The sequence below is a fragment of the Carassius carassius genome, chromosome 38 (assembly GCF_963082965.1).
Source record: "Carassius carassius chromosome 38, fCarCar2.1, whole genome shotgun sequence".
Classification (NCBI taxonomy): domain Eukaryota; kingdom Metazoa; phylum Chordata; class Actinopteri; order Cypriniformes; family Cyprinidae; genus Carassius; species Carassius carassius.
Window position 1 is genome coordinate 24,095,218 of NC_081792.1, and position 14,216 is coordinate 24,109,433.

At 37.4% G+C, this 14,216-nt stretch overlaps 1 protein-coding gene across 4 annotated transcripts in view; it reads right to left on the reverse strand.

Annotated features, from left to right (window-relative positions):
• Positions 1-936: 936 nt before the first annotated feature.
• Positions 937-14,216, reverse strand: part of LOC132119599 (polyamine-transporting ATPase 13A3-like) — a 40,916-nt gene continuing 27,636 nt past the window's right edge. For 3 of the 4 annotated variants that reach the window (XM_059529706.1, XM_059529704.1, XM_059529705.1), the window contains exons 10-34: positions 13,739-13,811; positions 13,354-13,485; positions 11,589-11,771; positions 11,214-11,371; positions 10,827-11,015; positions 10,384-10,445; positions 10,123-10,273; positions 9,921-10,037; positions 9,815-9,841; positions 9,571-9,724; positions 9,365-9,485; positions 9,159-9,283; positions 7,884-8,056; positions 7,499-7,627; positions 7,334-7,413; positions 7,171-7,213; positions 6,965-7,074; positions 5,616-5,712; positions 5,149-5,221; positions 4,742-4,907; positions 4,399-4,583; positions 3,950-4,038; positions 3,672-3,752; positions 2,132-2,224; positions 937-1,202 (exon numbers count right to left, since the gene is read on the reverse strand). In XM_059529706.1, coding sequence (XP_059385689.1) covers positions 1,002-1,202; positions 2,132-2,224; positions 3,672-3,752; positions 3,950-4,038; positions 4,399-4,583; positions 4,742-4,907; positions 5,149-5,221; positions 5,616-5,712; positions 6,965-7,074; positions 7,171-7,213; positions 7,334-7,413; positions 7,499-7,627; positions 7,884-8,056; positions 9,159-9,283; positions 9,365-9,485; positions 9,571-9,724; positions 9,815-9,841; positions 9,921-10,037; positions 10,123-10,273; positions 10,384-10,445; positions 10,827-11,015; positions 11,214-11,371; positions 11,589-11,771; positions 13,354-13,485; positions 13,739-13,811 — 3,012 coding nt within the window. In that variant the 3' untranslated portion in view covers positions 937-1,001. The remainder of the gene's footprint in view (positions 1,203-2,131; positions 2,225-3,671; positions 3,753-3,949; positions 4,039-4,398; positions 4,584-4,741; positions 4,908-5,148; positions 5,222-5,615; positions 5,713-6,964; positions 7,075-7,170; positions 7,214-7,333; positions 7,414-7,498; positions 7,628-7,883; positions 8,057-9,158; positions 9,284-9,364; positions 9,486-9,570; positions 9,725-9,814; positions 9,842-9,920; positions 10,038-10,122; positions 10,274-10,383; positions 10,446-10,826; positions 11,016-11,213; positions 11,372-11,588; positions 11,772-13,353; positions 13,486-13,738; positions 13,812-14,216) is intronic. The other variant, XM_059529707.1, reaches the window with a different exon arrangement.

The window sequence follows — 14,216 nt, forward strand, 5'->3', positions numbered from 1 at the left end:
TTTTTTTTGTTTGTTTTTCTAGATTAGCAGCAAAACCGTTAAGGCATGCACAAGTAATACGGTTAACTGGCCAACTGTGAGTGAATTCATTGGCAGTATGATTTGATTTGGATTGCAAAATTCACCCACCTCTCACAAATACTCCAGGTCAAAGGTCTATCATTTGTACTTTTTCCAAACGAATGTGCCCGAAATTTCTCAACGACCAATCAATGCACTTGAGCCCCTTCCAGACGATTCCCAGTGCAATTCCAACAAATGTGTCATTGCTAAAATGACTTTTTTTATATAAAAAGGACTTGTGACAGTTTTCAGACACTGTTTTCAATGAAGAAAAAGTTTCAAGATGGACCAAAATCAAAACTCATCGCCAGATACTGTGCCAGAAGAAGTGAACAAAACACAAATGACTTTCACAATATTTGGACTTCCACAACTAAATTCCAACCTCCATTCTTCCATGGGAAGAGATATGAAAAATAAAGATCATGTCTAATTATATGTCTACGCCGATATATTTGTAAAAATTAGCTGGCTGTAAATTACACTGAATCTTGGGATTCTGTGAGCCATTATAATTTGGTTTGGTTTGTTCCACATGCAGTGATGGTTTCCAAAGAGTAGCATGCAGCTTCAGCCGCACAGCCTGTAGAGATGATTCAATACTACATTAACAGAATAACGCTTGATATCCAGAACCTTCGTGATAAAGAGCCACAGGTCCATAAAATCAAGAAGATAATCTAAAGAGCCACATTTGGTTAATGAGTTCAATCATTCGCGGTCTATATGGTGTCTTGAGGGAATATTGGTGATGGACCACATGCCCATGTGGGTGGGGCTTCCACAGTTCCCAGCCCACCCATATAAAAAAAAAAAAAAACACTTGAGCAGCAGGAAAAACAAAAAGTCAAACAAGAGACAACAAAAATACTTTTTCATTTGTTTAAAGGAATTCCTGGTGTTTTGACCGTGCAAAACAGAGTGTGTTGGTGGAAATGCTAGGAAATGGCTTCAATGTGGTAGGAGCAGTCGTCCAAATGAGGGGCAGGTTTGGCTTCAGTAGTGCTTTTAGGTTTGGGAGGCCAGTCGGGATCCACGCTCAGCTCTTGGGCAAGGTGCATGTACCGAGCCTTGGGCACTTTTTTCTGCCGGCAGCAGAGCCAGGAGAGGCATTTAGTTCCAAACTGGTCTATTCCTCCCTATAGACACACACACACACCGGCCAGGGGGGAACACAGGGGGAAGTGGAGAGAAAAGATAACAAGTCGTCTGTTTTTATAATTTCCTTCAAAAGGACAGAATTCAAACCTGCAATGGAAATGTTAAACTATAACAAAATAAAATCATATATATTAATCTGCAGAAACAGATTTGGTTTGTCTTTACAGTATTTCATGCCTCTGAGCACATGCAAGGATATTGACTGTGCTTTTTCCAATTAATACCAAATTTCAATGAAACTTAGACGCTTGCTTTAGCTACTTTTTAAGCTCAAATGGCATTAAAAAGAATGTTCCAGGTTCAAATCCATAGCATGCTTTCTGTTGCCACAAAATAATTTTGACTTGTCTTGAGTTTTTAAAAACAAGCAAAGGTTGTGTATAAAGTAATTGCGCTTGCAACACAAGTATATGGGGTAGGACACGGCTTTGAGATATAAAAAAAAAAATTCACTTTTAAAAGTGCAGACAGTGACAAAACCACTAATAAATCAACACAAAACACAAGGTATCAGAACTTTAGTGCAAGTTTTGTAATTCACTGTGTTAGACGTTAAACATTGCTCTGTTTGGCACACACCTGCATCGTCATTGCGAACACCCAGTGTAAACAGATGCATAGCTTACACACGTATGCAGTAGTTGCCACTACATAATGAGCATTAGAGGAAAATGTGGGGAAGTGGGGTAATCGTGAGCCCCCGGAGCATAACAAAACAAGAGTCCCAACAAGGGGCACAAGAGAGCGTTCAGAAAAATCATGTTGGCGCATGCAAGGCCAAATGTTACAAGAGTGCTGGGTGAGAGGGAGAGAGAAGAGGCGGCAGAAAGTGAATGGGGAAAGAGTGAAAATGGACACCAGGAAGCGAAAAGGTAACGGTGAACGGAAGTGTCAAATTTTTCCCAACCTGTGGTGGCGGGCCTGCAGGGGAGATGCCATAGCTTCCCTGCTTGTCTCTGCTGAACACATGCTTCCATAAGATGACGTCAAGCACGACGGTCTATAGAATAATCGCAGTAGGGCGGAAAGAATGAAGAGAGCTACAGATCACATGGCTAGCAAAAGATTTATGGTCATCATTTGTTTCGGCTTATTCCTTGTCAAAGATCAAAACTAAATACATTTCTTGAAATGGCAGTGATTCTTTTGGATTGTGTGTTAAAGCAAAACAGAGGAGGCGAGAGATTATGTTATTCTGCACTAAAATTCATCAGGTCATTGGCAATGAACAAACAGCGAGATCACAGGATCGGGTCCCACTGATTGGCTGCTGTGGTCTAGAGTTCTACTGATTGATAGGTGAGAGAGAACGGCTGAAAGGGGACATCTAAAAGGCGACGCAAACAGCCGCTACGATGATTTCTTAATCAGGAAGCTTTCACACAGAGAGGACAAGAATCATTTGACCCTTTCTTTGGGATTCAGAGGCAGAAGGAGCTGCTGATGGAATCACATGCTGTACAGGGCAAAATATGAATGCTGTTTCCTTATCCTGGGAATCAGCCTCAGCAGAGTGGAATTTACTTCTGTATAGGGATAGGAATTCCGGCTCCTGAATTTCATAAACTATTCTTTTATTTACTGATATTAATATTGTTATACTATATTTTGTGTATTTATATGTATCTATCTATCTATCTATCTATCTATCTATCTAGCTATATATATATATATAATGCAAATAATTAAAACGATCAAAAAGTGAAACTTTATTACAAAAAAAATCTAATGTTCAGACGTCAATTCAATAATTAAATCAAATAATAGTCTTTTTAGGCTGATGAATTTATAGAAAAATCTTTTCTAAAAAATCATTTCATAAACTATTCTTTTATTTACTGATATTAATATTGTTATACTATATTTTGTGTATTTATATGTATCTATCTATCTATCTATCTATCTAGCTATATATATATATATAATGCAAATAATTAAAACGATCAAAAAGTGAAACTTTATTACAAAAAAAAATCTTCAGACGTCAATTCAATAATTAAATCAAATAATAGTCTTTTTAGGCTGATGAATTTATAGAAAAATCTTTTCTAAAAAATCATTAGATTCAAGTTGTGAACATACAGTATAAAATCGATCTATATATATGTATCAGCTTTTGACTCCCAACCCTATTTTTGTGTATTTCTGTAGGAGTGTATATCCCCATCAAATACACTTGAGGGTTTTAATTGGGTTATAGCAAGAGCATTGTGTTATGACCCAAGGGTCCACTACATCTGACGGTTACATCCTATAAGAAAAAGCATCATCCATACTATAGCTCTTAACTTTGCCAAATATATATGAGCTAGTGTAGAAATACAATTACAGAATTTACTTCCCAACCTTAAATTTAACCAAAAATACCATACTGAAATGCAGTTTATTATCATATGTGAATATCCATGAGTAATGTATTGATGTTATAGTCTGACGTCACTACTTACCTCGATAAAGACAGAAACTAAGGTGTTGGCCAGCAAGATGAGCACCATAGACACACGCCAGCTCAAAGGAACACATACGAGCTGAGGAGAATGAAGACAATGTAATGAACATATTACACATGCAGCATTAGTGAGCATAACAGAATTCTTTCAAAAACGTTAAAATCCTAAAACATTTTTTAAAACCTCTTGAACGGTAGCGTATGACTAGGTTTTTATAAGGGCATGTGTGATAATTACTCAAACCACAGGCCATATATTAAAATAATCAAACATACCTGTAAAAATGTATTGATTTCAGCAATCGGGAAAAACATGATGAAAAACAGGAAAACTATGATAATTAAAGCAGAGAGGACAAATGGCCCTGAAAGAGAAAAAAAATAAAAATAATTAAATTAAACAGACAACCAGAAACACAATCAATGAAGAGTAACTGAAAATTAAATTTGCATTCCCCCTGTTTTCAAAGACAATGTCAGACAAAGACCTATCAGTTTAGTTTCAATAAGCAAACATATCCCTAAATTGACTGCATAAAAATATCAGGATGTAAATATTAACATAAAATTATTAGCAGAGAGAGATAGCAAGCATTATATCTATATAAAATTTTATGGAAAATTGAGAATGTAAATTGAGTGAAAGAGAATATAGAAAAGTGTGAGGGATGAGTTTGTCGTCACTGCACTGCGAATGCATCAAGTTGAAAAAGGTTCATCCTTACAATTCTTGTAGGTGGGCTGGCGGAAAGGTTTTCCTTTGGAGAAAACAACGGCAACAATGAGGTACTGAAAAGAGGAGATGAAGAAGATCGTGGTATTCACATCACTACTGATTCTTTTTTTAGTCTGTCCTTCAGTGGAGTTAGTGAAGTCATCCACGTGATGGGGAACAGAGCAGTTGTAGAAACTGTGAATTATAAAACAAGAAAATACATTTCAAAAATGACCAGAGCTGAAGATTATAAATTAATTTCTAAATGCAATTATGGTTTGAAAACAATATGAACACTGTTTAAGTGTTGCATTAGCACTAATGACCTGCAGAGAGCAGTGCACTGTACTCACTCTGGCTTGGAGTACCAGTCCAATTCTTGAATCAAGAGGAAGGCCATGATCTGGAAACCCAGGCAAATGATAATCTGGGTCAGAACTGAGAAGAGGAGAGGACCTGAGACGAGACCAGAGGGAGGTCTTTGGGCGACAAGCTCCTTCCATGCAGAGTTCAAACTCACTAGGAGCGAGTGGGAAAGCAAATCAGAGAAATTATACGAAATAATAATTTATTACAAATCAATAATGTACCTCCGTTTTCATGAGCTAAAACCCTTAATGTTAAATCTTAATGCTTATTAACATGAAACTTTTACTTTATGTCCCAAATCTTGTGCATGATCTAGTGCACATTATTCTAAAGAAAACATTTGCCATCACCACTGAGATCAATCTGAGCTGAAAAAGAAGATCATACTCACTGGTGAAGACAATTAGAAGAATGATGGCTATGTCAATGAAGAGAAACTGAAAGTCACCCAGGTTACTGCGAATCTGAAATGCATTATTAATGGATTAATGAAAAGATGTATAATAATGTCTCCATTTACATATCTAGCCTCAGTTTCCTGAAAGCAGGGAAGGAGACATTGTGTAGCTCATGCTATGGGGTTATCCCACTTCTACTGAAGCCTGATTGAATCGCGCTTGAGCTAGGGGCAAGCCACCCACTATATACTGTAGGTCAGCACAATTAATCGCATGTGATTGACATGCGTGTCTCGTCAGTAAAGCTGGTTCTGTGATTAGTAGCAAATCGTTATTGGACGATGCAATCAGTATTCAAGGAAGGAGGGGAAAATCACCATAGTGTGAGCTACTTAATGTTGAGAGACCAACTTGATAGAGAACTATAGTAAGTAGTTCAGTAAATGACAAGGGAACTTACAGAGTAGAGAAGGGCAACACTGAGGCACTGAATAATACTGTAGAGGGCCATGAACTTAAACACACAGAAGGAGGTGATGAGAGCTGCTCTTCCCTCCCTGTGGAGAAACAACACATGTGAGACTCTTAGCAAACAGGTCGTTTTGTGCAAAAGGACATTTGTGATTGGGAAACACTGTCTACAATGTCGAAGGCCAAAACAAGCACCCTCATGAACTGTAAATGATTTCTTTTCAAAACGCTCGATTTGAGGCGCATCAGCATCATTTACACTAACACAGCATCCTAAGAAACTGAGCGGTCAACAAAATGTCCTGTCTCTCAATGTGCTTCCTTAAGACAAAAACTCTGATTACTCACATTATTGTTTATTTATGAATACTAGATAAGTGTGCAATATATGTATATAAAATAACTACTGTACTTAATTATTATCATCAGACTGGACTAATTATACACAACATCTGTCATGCCATTGCACCTAATCAATTTTACATTTGATCTAAACTACCATTTTTATTGGTATAGTCTTATATTATTATTTGTATGTCTTATTCTTTTTTAATTTATTGATGGGTATATATATATATATATATATTTTTTTTTTTTTTTTCTTTCCTTCTTTTTGAGAGCCATTGCAACATAAAAAGCAATTTCCCTCTGGGATTAATAAAGTTCTTTGAATCTTTGAATTATTAAGTTTATCAGCCCCAAAACAATCAAAATTTATTTGCATGATGACTTGTTTTTCCTCTGGAACTTAGAATTAAAAAGGCTGCGTTTGCTATGCCTATCCTGCTTCATTCTTATAACTTTATGGTCAGTGGATGGGCTAAATGGGAAAACATTTGGAAAAATAGTAAAAATATTTAAATACTTATTTTTTAATAGTTGTATTTTGAAAAATTCTTAAATATATCAATATGACTATATAACAAAATCATTAGTCTTTTTTATTTATATTACACAACATAAAAACTATTACTACTGTTATATTAAATCAAGTATTAAAGAAAAATAACTGTACAGTAAACTAAAACTACAACACTAATATTTTATACTAAGTTTTGATAAAAAAAAAAAACTTTTTTATAGAAAAATCAATGTGGAGCAGCATTTATTTTGAATTTATTAATCATGCAGCCTTAGCCAAAGGCACTGTTAACATTTAATCGAGGCACGTGACATGTTTTGGGGTTTCTGATGTCACAAATCAAATTTATGTAATTTCAAGAAATGCTTTTTTGCACCCAAGATGCTTTGAGCTACTGCATGTTTCATAATGCAGTGCATTCTGTTTAAAAGATTCTGAACATTTTGATGTCCTTTGATATGATTTAAACAGGACACCTGATCAGGTTGGGCACGCAGGTGATGCTGGGAGTTGTGGAGGTGAAGGGAGAAGCCACTGAAGCCTCCAGCTCTGACAGGGAAATCCCAGCATGAGCTCTCTTCAGTGCCTGAGGACGAAACAGACAGACATCATCAGCTACACAAGACACTTTCACAACATACAAGCATAAAAGACACACATAACAGATTTCAAACGCTCTCACCCCACAGTCATTCGCTCCATCTCCACACATTCCTACAAAATAGCTGCCGAAGAGAGGGAAAAATAAGGTTAGCAAGGTTTTTACTTTTTCTTATGAAAATGTGAGTGGTAGTTTGCAAAAGGGACGCATAACTAATTAGTAAACTAGTGTGTTCGATACTCACTCTACACTTTCTAATGTCTCAACAAGCTGAGTCTTCTGGTCAGGCGCCATCCTTGCAAATACTGTTCCATGAAGCACCAGCTACACCAACAACCATAAAAACACCATAAACACCGCACATAATCTAACCCATGTACGTACAAACATAGTACAAAACATTGCCTACCTTCTGTAGCAAGTCCTGGAAATGCTCAATAATTACAGAAAACGATTTGCCGCTCATGGCAAAGTGATACTGCTCCAGAACTCTCATCTCATCCACAGAATGCCCATCTTCCAGAATAATCTCCATCTCCTGCAATCAGAGAACACAAGTACAGATATGCTGAAGGCGGCTTTTTCCTTTATCGCTAACATTTATGGTGCTGAATAATAACATAAATGAATGCATATTGTATGTCCTTGTGTACTTCCATTGTAAGTGTCCTACTGTAACAGTCATTTTGCTTAAGATATTTGAACATGTATGCATCTCAAAATCATATGACCCTAGAACATTCATTTCCACAAAACCACAGTGATGGGGTCTGGCCAGTAGATGGCACACTGACCTCTAGTTTGGTGGGCTTGTTCAATGGTTTGCTGGGTTTGTCGGCATAGTGCCAGTTGATCTTGGCAGCCTGGCCGTCTTTAGGGGGCAGAGCGTCTGCAATAATGACTCGGTCTTGCGGCTGAATCATGCCGCAGTCTCGTGCCACAGAGATGGCCGTCAGCATGTTGTCACCTACACAAGAGACAGAGAGAGAGGAAAAGAGGAATAAAACAATAATAATAACCCTAACAAAAACACATACATTGATACAGTCATTTTTAAGAGACATCTGGACTTTTATAAAGATTTTTTTTTTCTTTTTTCAGGGCACAGAATTTGTGCTCTGCATGTAACCCATCCAAGTGCACGCACATCCGGAGCAGTGGGCAAGGGTCTCACCTCACTCATGGTATTGAAGGCGAAAGAGAGCACTGGTTATTCACACCCCCCTCCGAACATTCCTGCCAGACCTGAGACTCGAACCCGCGACCTCCATGTTACAAGTCTGACTCTTTACCCATTAGGCCACGACTACCCCCTATCTGGCAATGACCCAGCATTCCCTGCGATTGTAAGAGTGGGTCATGTACAAACTCAATCTGCTTAAGTTCACAATGGTGCATTTAGCCTCGTCTGAACTTTGGAACACTTGGCTGGAGAGTTGAGAACCTTATTAGATGAGATTCCAGGAATACCTAATGAATTAAGCTTCAAAGCTCCCAGACGCCCGTCTGCCTGCGGCTGGTCACCCTAAACCTTCCGTCTTTAAACAACATGGGCATATTCAACTCCTGATAAACTAACCAGGTAAAGAAATCCTAATAACTGAACCATGATTGTTGGGTAGGAAAACCTACAGAACTATAGGCAGCAAAAGTCGTGGGTCAGTAAGAATTCATAATTTGTTTTTTAAAGAAATGTAAACTATTTAGCAAGGAGACCTTAAATCGATTAAAAGTGACAGTGACATTCATCAAATAAATAAAATCACACAGCCAAATCAGCATATTAGAATGATTTCTGAAGGATCATGTGAAGTAATCACACCTTGCCATCACAGAAAACTACGTTTTAAAACGTATTCAAATTGGAAAGTTCTTTAAACTTTAATATTATTTCACAATATCGCTGTATTGACTTTTTTTTAATCAAATAAACGCAGTCTTGATGTGCACGAAAGACTTTTGAACGGTAGCATAAACTCAAAGTACATGAATAGCCATGTTCTAAAATTAAAATTGACCGTTTAAAAAGAAACTTCAGGAACTGTATTAAACTCTCAGGTTTTCTGTACCTGTGACCATAACGGTTCGTATGTTGGCATGTCGTAGATCTTCCAGCACACCTGGAGTTTCCGTTTTTAGCTTGTTCTGCATGATGATCAAACCCAGAAAATCCATATTTTTCTCAATCTGATCCCTGTAGAGGAAGAGAAACCAAATATAGCATGACATTAAACCAGAGCACAACATGATAAAAGTTTAAAAGTATAAACTTTACCGGTTAATGTTCTGCACTTTGTGAAATGTAAGTTTGGATTCCAGCCGTCTGTGTGCCAGTGCAATGACCCGGAAGCCCTGTTTGGTGTAGTCCTCCAGGACCTCGGCGAAATCAGCTGGTACTGTGGCGCATTGTGAGAGAAAACCCCAACTTCAAACAAACGAAAAAAAGATTTGGTATTTATAACAGACTGATCTTTCACTGACCTGTTTCTTTCTTACAGAGGCTTGCCACAACCTCTGGAGCCCCTTTCAGATAAGCGTCCATACGTCTCTCTCCAATCAGTCGGACCACCACGCTCATTCTCTGCAGAGCCGAGGAGAAGGAGAACTGCCGCACAATACCGATCATATATGATGCCTGCAGCACGAAAAACAATGGACAGTGCGTAAACACCCATTTATGTCTATAATGAAATTCATAAAAACATAAAATAGTCATTGTACATACCGAGAGCTCATAGAGTTCAGACAGTTCCTGGAAAGAAACCATAAGACATTAGAACAATGTTTAAAACACAAATAATTTAGATTATAATAAGCAGAGAAATGCTCACCATGTCCTGTTCTGGTGATAGTACAGATGGCGGCAGAAGCTGATTGGGCGGTTTTACATAAGTGAGTTCAATGCGGTCATGGTGAGCCGTCTCCTCTTCTGTAGCTTCCACCAGTATCTGAAGAGCCCAGATAGACAGCAACACCAAAATAAATAAAAACAAGTACAGCCTGAATGAGATTCTTCAAAACTGAGACGCTGACCCAGCCTGTGGCCTCAAACATCTTGAGGTCTAGTGGATCTCCAGAGAGCTGACCCTCAATCTTGGTGAGGGAGTGACAAGTGGCCATGCACGACACAAACTTGGTAGTAACCAAGCTCTTATCGTCGGCTTTTTCTTCTGAATGGTGGAATCTAGAGAAGCGAGATTCCTTGGTCAGAAATGCAAGAAATGCAATGCAGTGCAAATTCACTAAAAAAACAGAATGTTCTTGGTTTTCTATTTCATATGAATATGATCATACCTGCCATCTTCTACTCGTTGAATTCCCCACATATCCAAGCCATCTTCTGTCAGAGTGCCTGTCTGAAATAATGCAGAATAATAATTCATTTTTCAAAAATTATTATATAAAACCAAATTGTATTATATTAATATTATTAGTACAATATTAATATAATTAATATTAGTAGTAGTAGTAGTAGTAGTAATAAAATGTTAATTATAAATAATAAATGTTATTAATATTATTAACAATAATAGTGATGTTATAATAATAATCTTAAATAATATAAAGAATACATAAAATAATTAAAATATGCATTACCTAAAAATTCATATAATACTTTATCATAATATATTTGACAATGAGGTGCTAAAATGTCAAAATTTCCCTGAATTCACCCTAGATTTATGAAAAATAACCAGATTAAATGATCATTTGTGACTTCAGGTTCCTGTATTTACCTTGTCGAAGCACACCAGGTTCAGCTGTCCACAGATGTTGATTCTTTGTGGGCTGATGGAGAATATCCCGACCTTCCTGAGACGCCGCTGAGCATATACGATGCCCGCTGTCATTGCTGCCGGCAGTGCAGGGGGCACCGTGATAGTAATGATGTCCAGAGACTTGATTATGATTTCCTTTACTGGTTCCTGTGGGATACACATCATATCACTGTAATTGCTTGATTGATTCATTGAACAGGTCATATTTTCCTAGAATTTACATTTGAGAATCTGCTCAAATCTACATCCTATATACACAAATTGTTAATTAACCTACATTCTAAGCGGGAGCAACGTCACAAAAATGCTGCTGTTCCTTTTAAAACAGTAAAGATAGAGACAAACCTGATTTATGATTTTCATGACCAAAGAATAGATAAAGACAACGCTGGCAACGGCCACCAGGCACAGCAGGAACAGGTAGGCATCCCGGTACAGCTTGAAGTCTGTGGGTTTGGGGTACAGGATAGAGCGGATGAGCTGCCCTTTAGCGGTGCTGAAACCTGGAAAAGTAGTGAAACAATGGCACTGTAAGAATTTACATTCAAGCTCTGTTACAAAGCCTAGTCAGCTGCCTATGAAGGAAGCATCTTAAAGCATCAGCCATTCATTACATGAATCCCACAGTACACTGCAATACAACTTCAGTGACCAAAAACGTCTAAAATGGCACACAAAGTAGGAGAAATGTTGCTTTAAAAAGTAGTTCTGGCTTCTAACCTGTTCGGACTACCACGGCTTTGACCATTTCTCCAGTGTAGTAGCGAGTCTGTATGACGTTTGTGCCACAGAACAGCGTATGTCTCTTGTGTTCCTCCGTGCTGTAGATCGCGTCCCCATCCTCACCCTTCTTGTCCTGCTGAGGGTACGGAAGGTCAGTCTTTGTGACTGGAACACTCTCACCTGAACGCAGGAAATGAGAGAAGAGAACAGAAACATTTTCACCTTAATGAGACATATATCTTTATTAATAATAAACAATATGCTCAAGCAAAATAAATAATAGAAAAAAGAAAATACTAACCATTAATAATCAGAAAAATAAACATGAAATCAGTAACATCAACCTAAAATAATTAGCATGATGCTCATTCTTTAGCACATGATAGGGCTGGGCGGTATATAGAGTTTGTACGATATATAAATTATTATTATTATTATTTTTTTTTTACAAACAGTATGGTATGATTTAATACCACCTATATCGATATAAAGCAGTTTGATAGGAGCGGAGGAGTTGCTGCGTTGATTATGCATAATCCGATTTGTCCTAAACAGAGACAAGCTTATATTAAGGGCTTTAAAAAAAAACTTTTAAGTGTAAAAAAAGAACTTTAAGTGTATTTTATGATAGCAGTAATTGTTGGGGTAATGCAACTAATCTGTGCTTTTGTTTTTATTTCTTTACATTTTTAGTTTAGTGAATTTAACTTATGCTTTAAAAAAAAAAAGCATTGTTTTTGTTTTTAGATTGTAATGTTACAATGTAAGAAAGTAATGTGACTTTAGCCCCTTTTGTGCACATAACATATAGCATAGCCATGGTTACTTTCAATTTATTTGTTTTCATTGCCTTTAATATAAACATTGTCTCATTGGACAACACTGGGCATAATGTAAAGTTAATTAATGAATTAAATAAATACATACATTTTTTATAAAAAAAAAGATATTTTGGCAATAACGCCCTAAGACATAAAATAAATACTATTTTCAGATAAGAAAGCTGAAGTAAACACATTCTTACTTGACATTAATACATTTATAAATATAATAATAATAATAAAAAAATACATAGATAATCTTACAAAAGGTAAAGTTACATTAGTTAAAAAAAAAAAAAAAAACTTTTTTTTTCCCTCCATATCTCACACACTTTTAAGAGTGAATTTTGTTGATGAATACATAAAAGTGAAAGTGAAAGTGAAGTGACATTCAGCCAAGTATGGTGACCCATACTCAGAATTTGTGCTCTGCATTTAACCCATCCGAAATGCACACACACAGAGCAGTGAACACACACACAACTGTGAGCACATACCCGGAGCAGTGGGCAGCCATTTATGCTGCGGCGCCCGGGGAGCAGTTGGGGGTTCAATGCCTTGCTCAAGGGCACCTAAGTCGTGGTATTGAAGGTGGAGAGAGAACTGTACATGCACTCCCCCCACCCACAATTCCTGCCGGCCCGGGACTCGAACTCACAACCTTTCGATTGGCAGTCCGACTCTCTAACCATTAGGCCACGACTTCCCACTACATACGCCTATTGACAAACCATTGCAGCATGAAAAAGGAATCACTTTTTTCATCTAAAAGTGTAAGCTTAAGCAAGTAATATTTATGTCGTTTAGAAACATAAATATATAGGTTTCATATATTTGGACTGTTTTTGAACAAGCATAAGTTCAAAGGAATATGTGTTTTTCTCCAAATCGCCCCGCTCTAATCAACTATTATGACACTGCATTTGGAAGCAACCAATCACCTGTGAGCATGCTCTCATTAACAATGCAGGTTCCACAGACGAGCACTGCATCACAGGGCATGATGGTCCCATTGCTGGGGATGACTATGACATCACCGGGGACCAAGTCTGTGGACAGGGCTTCCTCTGTTTCTGTACAGCAAAAACCAAAGAGAAAGAAAGAAAGAGAGAGAGAGAGAGAGAGAGAGAGAGAGAGAGGTGATATAAAACCCGTCTGTCACAGCGAATCAATTATTACCCACGCTTCCTTGCACAGGAGGCATAGTGCTGAGTCATTGTGACTTTGGCCACTGCGCCAGGCTCCCTGATGCAGGTAATCCAGTGCCCGTTATCACAAATATACTTAGAGTGAGGAACATGCTTTTTCAGTACATCTGAGCCGTACCATTTTCTCCCCTGCAGACTGTAACTCGAACAGTACTGTGTGCTGCCACCATGTCATGTAGCATTACATATTGCTGTAAAAAAAAAAAAAAAAAAAGTTGATCTGAAGCACAAACAAACATTCTCCTGACCAAGCAGAACAGATAATGTAATAGGCATATAAAAATACAGACTGATAACAGACCTCCCTTACACAATCAGACAATTAGCATCAACTCTAACCTTGGATATGCCCCATGAGTAACACCTATGCTTGACAACTCTAAAATATTTAACTTTATACTGGTTTATTAGCATAAGCGACATGGAATCAAAATGGTTATGCAAGTGTTACAATGTTATAGTCTTTTTATGATGTATGACTCAGTGTTTGTTATTCTAAAACAAGAAAATTCCATTTAAATGAAAAATATTTTGCTTTGAAAATGACAAATTATTTATTTATAGACTTTAGTCTTTAAAGGAGCATTGCATAGGTT